A 19946-nucleotide genomic window follows, 5' to 3' on the forward strand; every position below is an offset into this window, starting at 1 on the left:
TAGTGGGAAAAAACCCACTGTATTTGGATTAGTGGAAATTGGTTGGAAGTATATTCTGCTATTTATTAATTATGTCATTTAACTTTTCCATGTCTCAGATTCCTGAGACATTTTACATCTTCATCTGTAAAATGATAGCTTGGACTAAATCTGTAAGGTCTTGTCCTTTTCTGTAATACCTATTGGTCCTAATGTAACTTAGACAAAATCAGCAATGATATTAAGATTTTGACTGCATATAAAAATGTTAATCCTTATACTAAAAAGCTCCTGCTAAAGAAGAAATTTTTGATATTTGATTTTTAATGCTTAACGATGACTATCTCAGCATGGTGCAGAGAAAAGAGAGCTGACCTTGGAATCACAGGACCTGAATTGGAATATAGACTTTATCAGTCACCTGGGTGACCTTGGGCAAAAGTTGCTTAGTGTCTTTGGCCTTCAGTTTCTTCATTTGTTAGTTAAGAATGCAGGGCTAAATGACTTCTAAATTTCCCAGGTCTACATCTATAACCTATGACCTCTTCCCAGTACACTCACACTTACAGATGTCTTAAAATCAGCAAACAATTCTTGCTATGCAATAACCACAAAAATTATATATACATTAACCTGTTTCTATCACATTTATATCTCCATTATTTATATCACATTTTATCTCCATTTTACATCAACATCAGCAGGTTTTGAGACATTTTCTTCCTTCAACTTCTGAGGGGACAACATAACCTAAAAGAAAATTTAGTTTTTAAAAGACCTAGAAGTCAAGAAAGGCATACCTATAACAAAATTTGTCTTCGAGGATGATTGTCCATACTGTTGTTCAATATACTTGGGTTTATATGTGACCATTCCAAATAAAGAATTAAACTGAACAGTGCTTGCACACAAGTATAAAAAATACACTGGATTTCCAAAAAGCCTCTTCAGAGAAGGCAGAAAATCTACAAAGTGAAAATAACATGGACTAGTTACAAAAAAAAAAAAGATAAGATAGGCTTTGATCAATTTTTTTCTGCTCTCTGTCATCCTGAGTCATTTTTAACTTTTCCCTGTCCCTCACCTGAGAAATTCATTTGGTTGCTAATCCTCTCAAGGCTAAAATATCTTCCCCACATATCTTTTCTTTTTCTACTCACATGGATATTGTCTTGGTTCAGCCTTACATATACCACTGTCATAGCCTCTTAATTGGTCTGTCTCTCATATCTTCCCTCTTCAATCTACAATTACCTAAATTATCTTTCCAAGATAGTGGTCTCACTATATCATGTCTCCCTCCCCCCCATCCAAAAACTGTTAGTGACTACTTGTTATATATAGGATAAATTATAAAGTCTTTCCCCTAGATTTCAAAGCCATTTTACATTCTGTCTCCATTCAGCCTATCCAGTCTTCTTTTATATGAATACTTTTCCTTCATCCTACATTAAACTAATCTTGTTTTGACCTCTCTGGCCTCTATTAATTTGTTCATGTTATGTCCTAGGTTTAGAACATCATCCTTCCTCCTCTTCTTGAAGCTCTTCTCTTTCTAGACTCAATGTGCCCCCCACACCATGAAACTTTGAATTTTGGCCCATATGTATAGTATCTAAGGGATATTAAAAAGGTAGGAATTTACTCACCTCTTGCCATTTCTAGCATTGTCACTTTCTCTTGAGAGTGTGTGTGATATTCCTGAGGATTTTGAACAATAAACTTTGATTTTTCAGAAGAGGAAATGGAATCTTTCCTGCTTTCAGGTTTCATGAGACTCTTTGGCAAGAACCAGAAAGGCACAGCTGCAATAAGACTTAGGGCACCAGCTATTAAATAACCTAGCCACCAGGCACCTACCCATTGTGTGTCCTTTGGAGTAATGGCTAGGTTATCTAAAAGAGAAGGAGGATAAGTGAGTTGCCCACATAGCAAAATTTATTTAGTATGCCACCACCAAAAATTTGATTCTTAATCAAACAGAGGCTCAATTTTCCCCCATTAGCTTTTAATGCTAACATTTCTTTCTTCTTCTATACCACTATTTTTTTTTCAGTTGAAAATAATTAAGACCTATTTGGATCATGATCAATTCAGTTCAATTTAATTTAGGTATGAAGCATTTACCAGAGACAGCTAGGTGGTACCATGGATAAATCCTTGGACCTGGAGTCAGAAATATCTGAATTCAAAAGTTGCCTCAGACATTTATTAGTTGAGTAGCCCTGAGTAATTCCTATAACCTCTATCTCAGTTTCTTTGTCTGTAAAATGGAGATAGTAATAGCACTTATCTCCCAGGGTTGTTGTGAGAATAAAATGAGATGTTATTTGTAAACACTTTGTAAACCCTAAAGCACCATACAAATGCTAGTGGTTATTATTGTAAGCATTATAGTACTCCCTATGGGCACTGGGCTGAACTATGTGGAGATAAATGCAATTAAGCAAAACATTGCTTCCACTCAAGGAGAAAATTACAAATAAAAGTGAGCTGGAAGAGGAGGGATAAGAAAATCTTTGCCCTCAAAGAGCATTATAATGAAGGAAAATACCATTTACACTGGTAAAGAATTTCTATAAAGTCAGAGTAAATACATTTCAGTTGAGAGTAGAGAAAAGAAAGCTGACAACTGGGGACATGATACCAGCAGAAGGTACTTGAGATAAGTAGAAATGAAGGCAAATGCTGATGTTGGATATTACCAACAAAATTGGACATTTTTTAACCTATGTCCACCTAAACTATTCTGTGTAAAATATTTTTTCAGAGGACATCTGTTTCCTGTTTCATAGTGGTTTCAGGCTAGGAATAAGGATGGCCACATGTTTAGGCCATATATGTCCCATTGCTACACTCTTGAGTTGAGAGCAGTCTCCTTTGATCATCAAAGTTTTATATTCAACTGTACCCACATTGATTGTACTGTCCCAGTCATACTACTCCTAGGTTGTCCAACCCTGCTATCACCTTCTATATCTGACCCTCAGAATCCATTCCATCAGTTTCTGGGGAAATAATTCTATTCAAAGTGGGACTATGCCATCATGATGGTGACTGAGTGAAAACCCGTGTTGTTGTTCAGTCATGTCCAACTCTTCATGATCCAATTCTGGGTTTTCCTGGCAAAAAGACTGGAGTGATTCGCCATTTCCTTCTCTAGATCATTTTATAAATGAGGAAATTGAAGAAAACAGGTTTAAATGACTTGTCAAGAGTCATGTAGGTATTTAGCATCTGAGGCCAGATTTGAACACAGAATGAATCTTCTTTACTCTAGGTCAAGCATCCTATTCATTGTGCCACCTAGATGCCTGAGTGAAAACTTATCAACAACTATATATAGTCAGGTCCCAGATTGGATGCTTTACATCCATCATCTACCAAGAAAACTATCTGTTGATGACCAACACTATCACCACCATCATCATACTTTTTACCTCTTGCTCTCAGGTCCCTTCCAATTCTGAGATTCCGTGATGTGTGTGTGTGTGTGTGTGTGTGTGTGTGTGTGTGTGTGTGTGTGTTTTGTGGGGGGTTGGGTTGTGAGCAAAGGAATCAAATGAATAATACCATTGTTTCTGGAAAAAGCATGTTAACCAACTACTTTATTGATCAATTCATCATAACACAGGATTGTCAGATCAAAACTTACTTCCTTAGCCATAACTTGCTTATATATAATATCCTCACTATAATGTGTTATCTTTTTTCCCCTTTAGGGATTTTTTTAGGGTTTTTTTTTTGCAATTGGAGTTAAGTGACTTGCCCAAGGTCACACAACTAGTAAGTGTCAAGTGTTTGGTCTGAGGCCAGATTTGAACTTAGATCTTCCTCACTTCAGGGCTGGTACTCTATCCACTGTGCCACCTAGCTGCCCCTATAATGTGATATTTTTGAGGGTAAAGATTTTCTCATATTTGTATTGGTTAATAATAATAATAATAATAATAAGCTATTATTTTATACCCTGTGAAGTAGGGGCATTATTATCTTAATTTTACATACTGAAGAAATTGAGACAGAAGTTAAATGACTTACACTAAGTCAAACATCTAGTAAATGTCTGGGGCTCAATGTGAAGTGATATTTTCCTGACTCCAGGTCCAGAATTCTATTCACAGTGCCACCTAGCTGCCTATCCCCAGGACTTAGCTTGGTGTATAGCACATAATAAGTACTTTAAAAAGTGCATTTTCATTCATTCACTCTTTGAAGCCTTAGTTTCCTCATCTGTTAAGCTGGAATAATAATTGTGCTATTTCAGAATGTTATCATGAAAAAGCCTGTTAACACTAGTGCTACAGAAATATTAGTGATTTATATTTTGTTAAATTTTTTTTTCATTGAATAGGATTATTTTTCCTAAAACTATAGAACTTTATAGTAATTATATAAGTCAACTCATTTAATTTACAAATGAAGAACCTGGGACACAAAAAAGTTACATAGCTTGCCAAAAGTCACACAGCCAGCTAATGGTAGGACAAGGACTACAACCAAGATCCAGTGATCTTTTCCACTACATTGCACTGTTTCATACTTAGTTTCATTTCTTCAGTGCATCCCGAAATGTAAACATTGTATTTTTGCTATTTGGTCTTAAAGTAGTACAGTAGTGTAGGTCTGGAGTCAGACTATCTGGGTTCAGATCTTGACTTTGCCACTTACTCCCTGGGGAAACTCAGGAAAAATACATAATATCTCAGAGGTCAGTTTTCTCATCTGTAAAATGGTGGTTTGCCCTAGATTACTTCTGAGATCTCTTTCAGCTCTTAATCTATCATCCTATAAAATGCATTAACATAGTTTGAGTGGCTCCTCCCTTCATAAATCTCTTATTTTATATCATCCCTCATTTGAAGATAGAAATGCAAAACTCTCTAGCAAATTAGAAATTGATAATTAATTTGATGTGCTTCCCAGAAATATCACAAAACAGTCATTTGTTTTATTCATCTCTTTTCCACATCATTTCTTTAAAACAATTATTCACCAGGAGAATGAGTTAAATAGTCACCATACACTCAGACCTGTACTTCATATGGTCAGCTTTGGATTTATAATGAGTTGACTAAATGAATTGCCAACAATTGTAGGAATTTTACAAATGCCAGTGCATTTTACTTTTTCTCCTCATAGCTTCAAATTTTAATTCTCAATTTTTTAAAGTGACCTGATTATCTTGTTCCTTGTTTTTTCTAGGTTTCTCGTTATATAGAATAATAAGCTATTTCTTATAAATGTAGCTATCACAGAAGTGGACAACTTATGGTTACTGAGAAATACTTGGCTTATTCAATGCATGAGCAAAATCCTGAAAGGGAAGACCAAGGCTTCCCCGTAGCAGTCCCCAAGACCGAACCTACAGATAATTTTGTAGAATAAAAAAACATTTGATTTTCAGAAGACTGTCAGGCCTTCATGTCTCTGCTGAAATTTCCAAATACATTGTCAATAGGTATGCCTATAATAAATGTTGACACGCCTGGAATTCCCCAAAGCCAGGGAGTGACCACAGCTTTCAGGCTTTCCTGCCGTGGAATGTATTTGAACTTGAGACCTAGAAAGGTGATACATTCTAACAACAAATCATAAGCCATTTCCTAGTCACAACCTGCTTCCCATATTCCTCTTATTCATACACATGGAGAAACATAATATAAAAAGGATTATTTTTTTAAATTAATCACTTCATTAACATTTATCCTCTGAACATCATGAATATTATTCATTTCATCTCTTTGAAAGAACCCAAAATAACTCCTAAAAAAAATTCTGCCTTACCTAGGTTTACAAAGCCAATGTCAACATATAGTTTGGCACATAGAGAGCCTAAAAGAAATCCAAATATTGGCCCAATAATTGCAACCGTCTGCACACACCCTAAAAAGAAAATTAAAAAAAAATCTTTGGTCATACTGTTAAAAATGCAGTAATTCAACAATAAATGTCAGTTCAATTAGTGATTTTATAAGTAGAGCATATTTCATACTTTGATTCAGATATAGGTTAAACTAGATGGCCTCCTAGGTCCTTTCCAATTTATTTGATTTCCCCCCCCATTTGTTGTGAGAGAGGGTTATTTTTTTAGGGGGGAGAGGGATCAGGTGGGGAAACAATGTTTTTGTATAGGGCAAAGCATCAATTAAGGTTATGTAATCAAGGCTAAACATTCTGGACTAAATATTATATTTGAGAAAACAATTAACACTTTGAAGGCATCAAAGCACCACCTTGAGAGATAGTGTTGACCTGGATTCAAATCACATTGGAGATCAATTTAATTAAACAAATGTTTATTAAGTTAATATGTACAAAGCACTTGTGTTAGGTGATGGCCTTTAAAAAAATAAAAAATGAAAAACAAACTTACCCTGCCTTCAAGGAATTTATAATCTTATAAAGGAAAAATCCTTTAACCTCACTGATCTTCATTTACTCATCTGAAAAAGGGAATTAATTATACTTCCATCACCTACTTAAAGGTGATGTAAGAATCTCATGAAATGATGTATATGGTGTGTCAAATAAATGGGCATAATAAATTGAGGATAAGTTCAGTAGAAAAAGGGAATAATTTAATCTACCTCATTCGTTTGTTAGCTTTGATCAGAAGAAAAAATTGTTTTAAGGTATTTAAATTACATAGATTTTTTAAAGAGACAATAATTCACCCAATCTCACAAGAACTCATGATGGCAGAGATTTGCACAGTATAATTTTCCAAAATGCTTTTGCTAGTAAATAGAATAGATGTCCCTTTACCCTATGTAATTCCAGAGGCCCAGAAAAGTTTCCCTGTCACACCAAATTAATCCCCTTCCCAGTCACCACAACTAATTTTTACTAATACCTGAAATTCCTCTGACAGAAGAAAAAACCTTTCATTTCACAAATAACCTTAAAATAAGAATATTTTGGAAGACATAAGACTGGTATTGCTATTACTACTAGTATAACTACCATCACCACCACCACCACTATCACCACTGCTGCCCCTACTACTACTAATAATAAACATTTATATAGCACTTTAAGGGTTGCAAGCACTTTACATATATTATCTCCTTTTATCCTCACAATAACTCTGTGAGGTAGGTTCTATTATTATTCCTACTTTATAGATGAGGAAGCAGAGGCACCGAAGGTTAAATGACTTGTCCAGGGTCACACACCTAATACGTGTGAGGTAGGATTCAACTTGGGTCTTACTGACCTTTAATCCTTTAAGCACTACACCTACCTGCCTGCCTATCTTCAACATATGCAAAGGTATGGCTGACATAAATTCTTTTTCTCTATGTATACTTTGATAGGAGGACAGGAGATCATCATCTGGCATCAGAGGCAGAAATTGTTAGGAACTTTAAGGAACAAAAGAAGGCCAACAGGAATGAACTTGCTATACTTTACAAAGAGCTTTACCTTACAAACTTGTTTTCTATAAGGCTTCCCCTGTAGAGTGCTTTCCTTGTAACTCTTTTATCAAATAAAGTGCCTTGTCTCTTACCCCTTTGGCAATTTTGAGAGCAAATGGATAATCTATTCAAGAATCCCTTTGGTAATTTGAGAGGAGAGAAGCAAAAAAGAAAATCTGGGAGTGGAAGGAGCAAAGGAGATTCTCTGAACTTTAGACTTGAAAAATTTTCTAGAGTTCTGTTAATAACTTTATAAAAATTATACATAGTCTAGTACAATTTAGTTATATACCTTCATCCCTTTATGAATTGAGTCCTTTATGTTAATTTAAATGACATAGGTGAAACAGGCATCTTGACACTATAATGAAAATGACACCATGTTGCTATGAATTATTATTAACTTTAATAATAATTAATGATGTAATAACCCCTGGCAAAGGATTTTACTGACCAATGAAATTCCCTGGGATTTGTAGTTCTTTCCAATTTAGAAAGAGAGGAAACAAAGTAGAGACCAATCCTGGAAAGAAGAGGACGTAGAGCAGTGTTTTATGACTGATATAGTTAGGGACTCCTTGGGGTGGACAGAAGAGTGAAAAGAGAGGTAGCAGTCATTTCACGACAACAGTCTGACTGAGCCACATCTGGAGTAGCTTTCTTTAAGAAAGTGAGAGATGACTTCCATCTAAATGGAAATACTGGAGGAAACGTGTATCTGTGCGTGGGTGTATCATGGGTGTTTGCCCTAGTAGCAAGGGTGCTAAAAGAAACAAAGGGCCCCAAGAGGAATGGACAGGGCCTACTCTGCCTCAACATTAGTTTTCTTTGTGTTTTTCTTAAATTTATTTTGTTAAAGGGTACATTTGCCAGAATTAATATTATTTCTCAAAAAATACTTGTGGTTGAACCTGTTTTTTGTTTTGTTTTCTTGGATTTTTGTTGTTGTTATTTTTGGCACAGAGGTACAGTAGAAGCCACATAGGAGAGAGAACTTTTTTCTAGCATTTGGCTGAGATTTAACCCCCAGCCCATTGTTAGTTTTATTCTTTAACTTGGAGCATAAGTATAAGCCATTTTATAATTACTCTTCTAAGTTAAGAAAGTTAACATGAATGCCTACTCCATTTTGTAAATCTGCCTCATAGACCCATGTCAAGGTTAGAGTAATAATAATAGCAATAGCAACAATATCAATGACAGGGCAAACCCAGCCTCTGACACATACTGGCTATGTGTACCTGGACAAGTCTCTTAACCTCTCAATACTCTAGGTAACTCTCTAATATTATAAACTGTAGAAAATATGCAGACCTATACCTTGGAAGAGGGATTTTTCTTATCCAGAGAGTTCCTTTTAGCAATGAAATCATATATGTAGCCTCTATACCCTCATACTAAATAATAACTCATATCTATATAACACTTTAGTTACAAATAATTTTATATACTTTATGAAATTTGATCTTCCCAATAGTTCTGTAAATTAATGCATGCAAATATCATCATCCCCTTTTTATAGATGAGGAAATGAAAACTCAAGGGGTAGCTAAAATGGACTTGTACAAGATACACAGCTAGAAAGTGATGAAGTCTAAAATTGAAACTAGGTTACCTATCACTAATTTGAGGGCTCTTTGCCCTATTTTACATAGCAAAAATAAAACACTTCATGTACAAATACCCAGACATTTATTTCTGAGACAAAGAAGCAATCATTACCAATATAGAATGCAGCATTGTCCTCACTGGCGTGGTCATCAATGTAGGTAATCCCCAGAGGCTGAATGGGAGTTTCTCCTATTCCACGGAGGAGGTTTCCCAGAAAAACATAAACCCACGTGGAAGTTCGAGTTTCTGTTTCACATCCTTAATAAAATTTTTAAATAGAATAAAATTGTTAAAATTTGACCACTGTCCAACTGCACAGGCTTTCTTCGGCATGACCCAAAGAATAATTTTAAAAATGAAATAAATAATAAGTAGAATGGATTTGACTAGGTAGAAAATCCAGTCCTTTAGTGACAACTGTGTTCCCTTGCTGCCTCAATTCTCAAGGATATTGTCTAAGCTATTGACTATATTATCTTCTAATGATACAAAAAATTAATGCCTACCCTGTGGAATCCCCAAAGTTTGTGATGCTGTACCTCAGCCATTCTATTGTTTTCTGCATCCCCCAAAAGCTCTGAAGCTCTGAAGGACTTAACCCTCTCCACTTCAGAATTTCTGCCCTTCCTCCAACCTGTCCTGAAGGGTGAGTGTGTCAAATGCTCCCCTCTATCTAGCTGGCCCCAGACATGCTGCAAATCCAGCCTGGCTATATTTCCTCCATCTGCCCTGCCACTATACATGTACCTTCCCTAATCCCTCCACAACAATCTACTTTCAAGTTTAGGAGTTGTAATAAAATCAGTTAAGCCACTGCTATAGGAAAATCTCTCCACTCACTATTCCTGTAGCTTCCCAAATCAACACATACTTGATGGTCACCACTCTCTCAGATTTTCTTTCCCTAATAAGAATATAAGTTCCATTCAGGAAAGGATTGTTGTGACTTTGTATCTGTATCCCTAGCACTAAGGGTGCTAGGCTTAATACAGTGAGGCTTAATAAATGCTTTTTCATTTTTTTATTCTTTCAAGAAACTCATTTTCAAAACTTCTACCAAAGTCTTTTTTTCTCTTAAATTTTAACTTGAATGTATTTTCAACAAATAATTTAAGAATGATTTTTGAGAACTTTTCCTTCAATCATGAACATTATGTGATAACAATAGGAATGAACTAATATCTCCCCAAATCTAGTATTATATGAGTTGTCTAACAACTGCCCGAGAGCACTAGCTCTGAAATTTCTCACTACTTTTCCCAGGTTAACATGTAATGTTTAGTATAAGGAAACATGAAAACTACAATTCAGTGCTCCTTATGAGTTCTTATAGACTTTGCAAGAACTACAAAATCAATAGCAAAGCATTGTATTAAGAAGTGAAGGCAATGTAAATTTAACCACCAAGAAGACATTTCCACATAATGACTTCAAGCTGGGTCCCATGCTCAGCCTAGAGGTTCTGTGTATCCTCTCTTAGGGGAAGGACCTGGCAAGCCATCTACTGATCTCAGCAAGTCAGCAACATTCTTTCCCTCAGCTACATCTCTCTTTGTAGGAGAATGAGAATTCATTATCTAAAAATGAGTGAATCATCATAGTTTAACTCAATTAAAAATTAGATCTTCAGCCCTCCTGCCCTCCTTCACCCCACCTCCAGGAACTAACCAAGCAGTAAATATCCACAAACATTGATGAGGAGAGTTCATTTCTTGACATCAATATCAGTAAAAAGGCTATCCTATTAACTTTGTTAAGAAGGAGATCTAGAGAATCTCACAAATCCTAGAGATTCAGAAAGGTCTAAATTGGCTGATTTCTCCTAGTTGCATACTCTATGCTAGGAATTTGCGAGGAATTTTCATCCTCACAGTCTTGCTGTCTACTTCAATCAAGATAAGGGAAAAGGATATTGGATTGGGAGATTGGTGTAAATCAGGGATCAAATACCTGTTTGGTTTTTCAAAATTAAAAAATAGTCTTACCTGTATTTTCTTTTGATTGAGATCTTTCCATAACTGAAAATGAAATTTTTTTGTTGAGGTCCTGTAAGCATGGAGAAATGGTGATGGTGGAATTGGAAGGAGAAAATTTGTCATACCTGTAACTAAATAAAATGAGCATTTTATTTACTCTGAGAATTTTCACACCACATTCAATCAATCAAAAGCAATGTACACCATATTCTCATTAGGAATAGGCCTCACATTCTAGGTTTGGGATATTTATGGATCTGACACAACATTGAGATTATCAGATTTTAAAATAAAAATTGTCCAGCAGATGTTATATATGGACTCCAAAGAATACCATTCATTATAAAAGAAAACCTTGAGAACTATATTTTGGCCAGTCAATGTTCTGGATAAGTGAGAAGAAAATTAAGGTAAGGATATTTTATAGAAGATCATTTTTTTCTATTTTTTTTTTTTTTTTTTTTGCTGTGTAAGGAGCATTGATCTTTGAGGGCTGAATTCTTTTATAAGGCAGCATTCAAATCCTAGCTTTGTCACTGTGTGACTTTGGGAAGGTCATGTAATCTCTCTGGACCTCACCATCCCCATTTGTAAAATGATGGAGTTTGACTAAATTATCTCTTAGGTACTTTCTGGCTCTAGATCTATTATCTATGATTCTGTGATTGATAAAAATACATCTTATAAATTCAACCCAGTGCTATACTAAAGTAGCCATGGTGTCAAAATAGGGACAACTATTCCCTTGATTTAAAAGGCAGAATGGTGATTTAATCATCTATTCTTTTAGTTTTTAGAGTGTGCTCAATAGATTGAGTCCATGACTTGGTTGTGAAATAAGGGCTTTTAGAAATCATCCATCCAGAATGCCTGCCAGTTATGCATCTCCAGTTGGAGATACTGGATGCGTGCAACTATTCTTTACTGTGACACAAAGTATCATGCCTCAGTGATTGAGATATAAAGTAGCAGTAAGACTATCTCTAATCATCCATAACTGCCATCACTCCCAACAATAAAGCTGTTTTTGTGCCCTAAGTTCCACTCCAACATCAACCAGGTATAATAAGCTTCAGCACGTATGAGAGGTAGCAAGAGGAAAGAGTTTTGATCTTTTAAAATAAATAGCTTTATTATTTACAGCAAAAAAAAAGATATATACTATAGTGGGAGAGAGCTCTGCATTTAGAAAACCTTGGGCTTCATATTAGCTATGTGACCCAGGGAAAGTTATTTAAATTCTCTGAGCCTTGGTTTTCTTATCAATAAAATGGAATAATAGTATAAACCCCAGCTCCGTTGGCATCATATGAGTTAATGGACATGAAAGTGCTTTGACATGTGCTATATAAACATATGCTACTATCATTGATATTATTATTACTATAGCCAGGAAAATAAACATAGAGAAAAGGAAATATATATTTGTACATTGGTATAGTACAGAGTGGGGGATTAACTGGACATGCCAGTGACTAGTGGAAATTTACAAAGACTGTTATTTGTCCTTCATTCTCAAAGAGGACCATGACATCAGGGAGATGATGCCATGATGTGCCAGTGTATTGGATTTAAGTGAGGGAGGACTGTGCAATGTCACTAGCCAAATAGATCAAAAGAGTCAAAACTGTTACAGTGATCAGATTTCAAGTCTGGTCTGGGGGCTCTGAGTTTTTATTATTATTTTATTAATTCCAGAAAAATTGAGAATCTTATTAAGTATTGAAAAACAAATATATCACTAAAATCTATTATGAAAAAATCCTCTGTTGGCTTCTTTACCCAAATATAGCATAGGGTTGAGATATCTAGATACCATGGGTTATCTATGGGCTAATCATTTATATTTAGCCACAGAGTACAAAGACCTAGATTCTTTTCAACAAAAAGTTAAATGAATATTTATTTAAATGTTCAAGAGGTTATAGAAGTCTATTTTTGCACTTTATTTTACTCTCATCTTAGCTATTTGTTTCTCGTGGATTCTTGTCCAAATCTTTCCTAGCTGCATATATTCTATCCCTTTTCAATATTCTTAGCACATTTTGTGCATTCTTTAATTTATTCTTACCCTTTTCTACCTAGTATTATATGTATATTCAATTGGAAAATCTTTGAAGGAAGAAGCTTCGTCTTGTTCTGGAATTCTGAAAATCAGATCATTGGGAAAGACTTTAAAGTTTCTCTATTTTCAACTCTTTCATTTTCAAAGAAGCTGAGACTTGGGGAAGCTAAATGACTTGCATCAGCTCCCTTGAGCCAAGAGTTTAGCTCTGATATGCAGGTCTTTAAATTCTGTGTCTGATACTTGAGTGAGATGGGGAAATCATCTTTATATCCTCCATTCCTTGCACATATAGGTACTCAACAAATAATTGAATTGAAATAATTTAATCCTTCCAGGAATATTTCTCTGGACAGGACATTAGGGACTCTCTTTCTTAAAAAAATTAATAGAATGTATTTCTTGGATACTATATAAATTGCTTTTCATTGTTAGCTAACTTTTTATAAGGATTTATCTAGTCTCCCCAACTTGTGAATAAGTTTCTTGAAGCCAAAGTCCAAGTGTTATATGATATACCACCCAGAGTATTAGACAATGAATAAATAACGACTGGCTAATCTTCATAACAATATCCTTAAACTACCTTAGGTTTTTGCCAATGTAAGGTTTGCTACAAATAGTATATAGAATTACTGTCACCTTAACCTACTATATTATTCCATTAATGTAAATACTTATTTATTAATGTGAATAAAGTTCTGTCTTCTATACATATTAGAATAGTTTGTTTTAGACTTACTGTCCCATGAAGAAGTGAGGCATTGCAATAAGCAAAGTTCCAACTCCCATAATTAGGCATCCTGTTCCAATTATCTTCGGCCTATGAAGTTTAGCTCCAAAGTAGCTAACAAAGGTTATAACTAAAAGATTCCCTTTTGGGGAAAAATGAAATATTTATAAATTAATTAACTATGTAAAACAAAATTAAAGAAAATATGTTAATCTCACAACACCAAATGAGTAATTTGTCTTATGTTTAGGGCAATTCAAAGCTTAATTCCCTTGCTGTGTCCTTCCCACCTTTCCATCTTTTGGTCTTTCCTTTTTTCAGGTCTGAGTTGATCAATGTAACTTTCTTACCCAGTGATTCGTACAGAATTTGTTTCTTAAACTGTCTCAGTGACTTGATCCAGGAACTTAATTTCTAATGATCTCATTATTTTAGATGTCTCAGGCAACTAGGTGGCTTAGTGGATGGAGCATTATATCTGGAGTCAGGAAGACTTGAGTTCAAATATGGCCTCAGATATTAACTATGTGACTCTGGGCAAATTGCTTAACTTTGTGTTTCCCTCAGTTTCCTCAATTATAAAATGGGGATAATAATTGTACGTACCTTACAAGGTTGTTTTGAGAATCAAATGAGATAATATTTGTAAAAGGCTTATCAGAGTGCCTAGTACACAGTATATGTTTGTTTCCTTCTTTTCTGCCTGCCTCTACTAGTTAATTTTAGTGTTGCTGCCCTTTATATCTGTTCCTCCTATCTGGTGAACCTTGAGCCAATATTTATTTTTTTTTTAACTACTTGGATTAAGACCGTGACTTGTTATCCAGAGAACATTTAAATATTTAGCAAAAGACATGTTGGTCTACATTCCCTGGCTCTTTACTTATTTGTGCTCTTTTTACTGGAATTGCTATTTTTCATAGAAAAGTTAAAACTAGCTGATGAAGACTGACAAAGAGCGAAGAAGATAAACAATAATGGTTCTTCCCTAAACATTTCCCATTACCCCAAATGTCAAGCTCAAATGTTGTCAGTATGAAATATTATCAACATTTCATCCTTTCCCAAAGGAAAGCACTGGTGGATGAGTTGAGTTGAGGAAACAATATGAGGCAATGTGATATAATGGAAAGAATACTTAGACTCGCAATTAGAAGTCTTGGTTCCAAGTCCTAAGTTTACCAATTATTAGCTTGAGTCTAAAGAGTCAAACCCTTTAACCCCTCTGAGCCTAGTACTCCCATCATTAGAAGGAGGATAATGACACTAGCACTGCTTCCTCATGGAGTTGTCTTGAAGTAACAGGAAACCTTAAAGTGCCACATAAATATGAGCTATTATTGGGGCAGCTAGATGGTGCAGTGGATAGAGCAGCAGCCCTGGATTCAGGAAGACCTGAGTTCAAATCTAGACTCAGACACTTGACACTTACTTAGCTGTGTGACCCTGGGCAAGTCACTTAACCCCATTGCCTAACCAAAAAAAAATGAGCTATTATTCTTCTTAATTATATGACAAATGATATTCATGTTGCAGTTTAAAGTTTACAATAAAAATTCACAGGTATTATTGCAGATAACAACTCTTCACAACTCTAGAACATCACTAGAAAAATATTGTCATTGAAGAAGTTGGGCTTTTTGGCAACACACAGTTTGAGGTAATTGAAAGCAATTTATGTTTTCCCAAATGGTTTCCTGAATAATCTCCTCCTCCTATCTAATGCTGGGCCCAAATAAGTTTCCATCTGCAGCAACTGTCTTGAATACATACAGGCTGTTCTAAAAGTTAGTGCAGTATTAAGCTTAAAACAGGGTCAAATAGAAAGGTTCTTAATTGATGACAAAGTTCTTCAAATGCTTCTATTCACAGGGTATATTTTAAGCATTGAACTGCCCTAAGACTTTTCGGACACCATGTGTATTTGTGTGTGTGTGTGTACATGTGTAGAATGAGCTGTTAAACATTGTGGCAGTGGTGTCTGAATCAATGGCAGCAAATTCAAATAGAAATGGATCACTGAAGGCAACATATTGACTTAGAAAATAACAAATTAACATTATCTTAGTATGTTTTATTTTTGTTTATTTTGTTAAACATTTCCCATTTACATTTTAACTGGGTTTCTTACTTGGAGGGTTGTTAAGTTTTGTACTTCCATAAACAATATACATTTTCATCTACTTTCCAGTGTGAATGATTGCTATGGATTTCATTGAGGAAGCTTTATTTTATTCCAGGGTCTGAATATAATTAATCAAATAGACCTTTCTATTTTGAAGTAACGAATTCCTTCTTTGCCTTCATCTTTGGCATAACGCCTTTCCTGATTTTCCCAGTGGCTACTGCCTTCCTGCAAAACTTTCTTGTATTTACCTATTTTGTATATATTTGTATATATTAATTTTATGTTTATGTTTTATGTAAGTACTTATTTCTCCCATTAGGATATAAGCTCGTTGTGAGTAAGACTCCTTTTATTCTTTGAATTTGTACCCTCAGTGCCTAGCACAGTGCCTGGCACATGGCAAGTAGTTAGTAAATGCTTGATAGTTGATTGGTTCTATTTGGAGTCTGCACAGGGCATCATCCATGATGTTGGCAAACACCTTAAGTAAGTGTCTCCTATGTATTGGTGTTGTTATTTTATGCCTCATATTATAATTTAATAAAATCATCTATATTCCTGCATCTTTCAGATTCTTATATTGTTTTAAAAGATTGATGGGAAGATATGTTTGAGGAGACCCTTGAAGGGTGCTTTTTTTTCCCTAACAAGTTGAATGTTTTTTCAATAATAATTTTTACCATTATAATAACTCACAGTTCCTTGGGGGGGGGGGGAATGTAGGTGACATCAAAGTGATGGAAAGACACATGTTAGATATGAGTAGGTTGCAACATATTACCAGATATGACATGTGAAGGACCTAGATGTATCCTAAAAGAAATCAACAAGGACATGAATAACTAGGAAGGGAGGGCTGCTGACCAATAGAGGAATAGATAATATGATTGTTACATGTGTGCCCACAAAATTTTAAAAAATAGAGGAAGAGTTCCAGTTCATTCTGTAGCAGATGTTGGGAAAGATATAGAGTGTTCAAGCCCTTTGACGCAACGATACCACTGCTGGACATTTACTCTCCAAAAGGGAAAATGTAGGGAGAAAGGCTCCATAAATACAAAAATATATTAGCAGCAACAAGGATCTAGAAATAGAGTATGTGCCCATTGATTGGAGGAATAATTGAATGTGAATATATTTAACTACTGTATCACTGTAAGGAATGGCAAAAGTGAAAAACTCAGAAAAACTTGGGAAGATTTGTATGAATTGATACAGAGTGAAGAAAGTAGGATGAAGAGAATAATGCCCACAATCACCATAGAAATATAAAGGGAAAAAAACATTAGTAGACATCAGAACACTTATCACTATGTTGACTAGTCTGGAATCCAGAGATCTGATAATGAGGCATCTATCTATTGTCTTCAAAGAGAGGTGACAGACTACAGTTGAGAAATGAGGTATATGTTGTCACATGTGGTCAGTGTACTTTGTTATTTTCTATTTGTGTGATGAGGTGGGAAGCACTGGGAAATAACAGCAAATTTTTTATTAAAGAATCAAACATTTAAAAAAAAGAAATACATGTAGAAGAATCACATAATATGAGAAAAGGTAGAGAAAGTCTCAACTGTATTAATGAAAGGAATATCTGTCTGTCAATAAAATCATGAATCTATCAAAATACCTATGAGTTTTTTACAATGTGGTGTGAATGTCATCTTGTGATCTACTCTCAACTTAGGAGGTACTAAGTACATTGTGCTAGAAATAAAGACCCCAAAATGCTCAGTTTAGTTTCCATAATACCTACCAATTTCAAAGCTCCCATCAATAACTCCAACCAGAGAACTAGGGATTTCAAATCGTCTTTCTATCTGAGTGATTGTGCTCTTCAGATAACCTTCTGACAAGGCTTTGGCAAAATAAACAAAAGATAATGCACAGAGAAATACCTGTAAAAGGAGAGAGACAAAAATAGTTTGATTTTATGAATGACAGAAATGTAGAGACTTCAAAGAATGAAAACTACATTAAATCAGTGCTTAATAAAATAAGTGAAAAGGATTTCTTTGCTGAAGAAAATCTTCTATAGGCATATATCAATTTGGGCTTATCCTCTCAAAGGAATGATTTTATATTATTAAGCTTTTTTTTAATCTGGAAAGCCATAGGGTCACACATGGACTTTCTCAAAAACTGAAAATGAGACCTCTACTTTTGCTCTCCTCTGGATCTATCCATTCTAACTGCTTTGATTAGAAAAGATTGTATCTTTTGATTCACAAAATGCACACACACACACACACACCTGCAATGCATGAGCCTAACTGCTTACCAGTCTGTGACATTTCCATCAGCCCATATTACAAATGTCATAGCAACATTGTATGTGAAAATAGGGACCATATCTTAGTATTCTGAAAAAGTATTGCATGATTGATGTGGCTTCTCTTTTTTTCACTAAATCTTTATCAGATATAACCAATTTTCTTTTACATTTTTCTTAGTTCCCTTTGATGGTTGAATATTTTTATCTTTTTCATGTAACAATAATAAAGTCCACAAACCTAAAAATGTGCAATTTTGGGTCAGATTATATAAGTAAGCAAGTAGTGGCAGGGTTAAAATACAAGCAAAGTGCAATATTATAGGGATAGAGAGAGGATGTTGTAAGCAGAGACATTTCAATACTAACTTTCTAGAAATGCTAAAGATATTTTAATTCCATAATATTCTATTTATCTTGACCTTTGTCATTTATATTATGAGAATCCATGTTGAACATATTTAGTCAAGTCAAAAAGCATTTATTAAGCTCCTATGTGGTGGGCACTCTGCTAAGCATTGTTATACTAGAAGGCTACAAACCACCAGTGAAAATAACTGCAAAGGTGTGGGAACAATTTTCAAACTTTATCTAGGGCACACAAATGTATTATCCCAGCTCTGACAATTAAACTCTGAGTCAAGTACTTAAGGTGGCAGGGAGAGATGAAAAAAAAAAGAAAGGGCACTGGTGAATGTTAAAACTCATGACGAGGTATGAAATTTAATAAATTCCTAAAAAATAAATGCAGTATTACCTGAATACTCCAAATGCCTGTCATGTTTACACTGGACATAACCCTGCTTTGAAGGGTATGGTTTTAATATATGTCACAAATATATGTTAATAATATATATGTTAGTAAGTGAACCACCATTTATTAAGCATTCATTATGTACCAGGCACTATGCTAAATGTTGGGTATAAAGAAAGGCAAATAATAGTCCCTGTTCTCATGGAACATATATTTTTAATGGAGAGAATATGTAAATAACTAGATATGTACAACTTGTACGTAAAACAGATAGAAGGTAATCTGAGGAGAAAACACTAAGAGCTTGGGGTGGCAAGAAGGGGACTGGGAAAGATCTTGTGCATAAAGTGGGACTTGAGCTGACTCTTGGAGGAAGTCAGGGAAATCAAAAGGGAGAAGTGGATGTGTTGAACATCAGGAACAGGCAATGCAAAGGAACAGAGCTGGAAGCTAGAGGGTTATGTTTAAAGAATTACAAATGTAAAAAAAAAAAGATTTACAAATGTGTCAGTATAGCTAAATATTACAATTAAAGACAGACATCTTCTCCAGCTACAATTAAAGAAACATGACCAAGGAACAAAGATCATCTATTCATCTAATTCCTTTTTACCACCCTACCTTTAATTCTCCACAACAAGGTTGTTTTCCTTCTGAAACAGATGACTCTGATTTAAAAGGAGTCCTGTTCGTGGGTCTTTCAGATTTTGAGAAGAATAGTTGGGTGTTTTTTTTGGGTGAGTTTTCCATTATAAAAATGAATCTTCACTGTGATTCTGTTGAAGTTGAATTTTTAAAAGTATTTAAATCTTATGAAATTCATTAAATAAGACTTTTACCATATAAAAGAAATATGACAATCTGCATTGCATGTTCAGGGAAGAAAAATCAAATAAACACCAATTTTACAGCAGAGCACATGGTTCCTTTAAAAGTATTTTATTTCAAAAGTAATTTCATATTTTATTATTATATCATCTATTTTTCCCAATATGAACCTCCAACCT

At 34.8% G+C, this 19946-nt stretch overlaps 1 protein-coding gene across 2 annotated transcripts in view; it reads right to left on the reverse strand.

Moving 5' to 3' along the window:
• LOC114025389 (solute carrier organic anion transporter family member 1C1-like) overlaps positions 1-19689 on the reverse strand; it is a 77406-nt gene extending 57717 nt beyond the window's left edge. The window contains exons 1-8 of one of the 2 annotated variants that reach the window (XM_027838832.1): positions 19561-19689; positions 17670-17811; positions 13795-13927; positions 10997-11118; positions 9123-9269; positions 5767-5865; positions 1629-1874; positions 780-944 (exon numbers count right to left, since the gene is read on the reverse strand). In XM_027838832.1, coding sequence (XP_027694633.1) covers positions 780-944; positions 1629-1874; positions 5767-5865; positions 9123-9269; positions 10997-11118; positions 13795-13927; positions 17670-17811; positions 19561-19689 — 1183 coding nt within the window. The remainder of the gene's footprint in view (positions 1-779; positions 945-1628; positions 1875-5766; positions 5866-9122; positions 9270-10996; positions 11119-13794; positions 13928-17669; positions 17812-19560) is intronic. The other variant, XM_027838833.1, reaches the window with a different exon arrangement.
• Positions 19690-19946: the final 257 nt, after the last annotated feature.

This window comes from Vombatus ursinus, unplaced genomic scaffold, assembly GCF_900497805.2.
Source record: "Vombatus ursinus unplaced genomic scaffold, bare-nosed wombat genome assembly UNPS02014830.1, whole genome shotgun sequence".
In the NCBI taxonomy this organism is placed as follows: Eukaryota; Metazoa; Chordata; class Mammalia; order Diprotodontia; family Vombatidae; genus Vombatus; species Vombatus ursinus.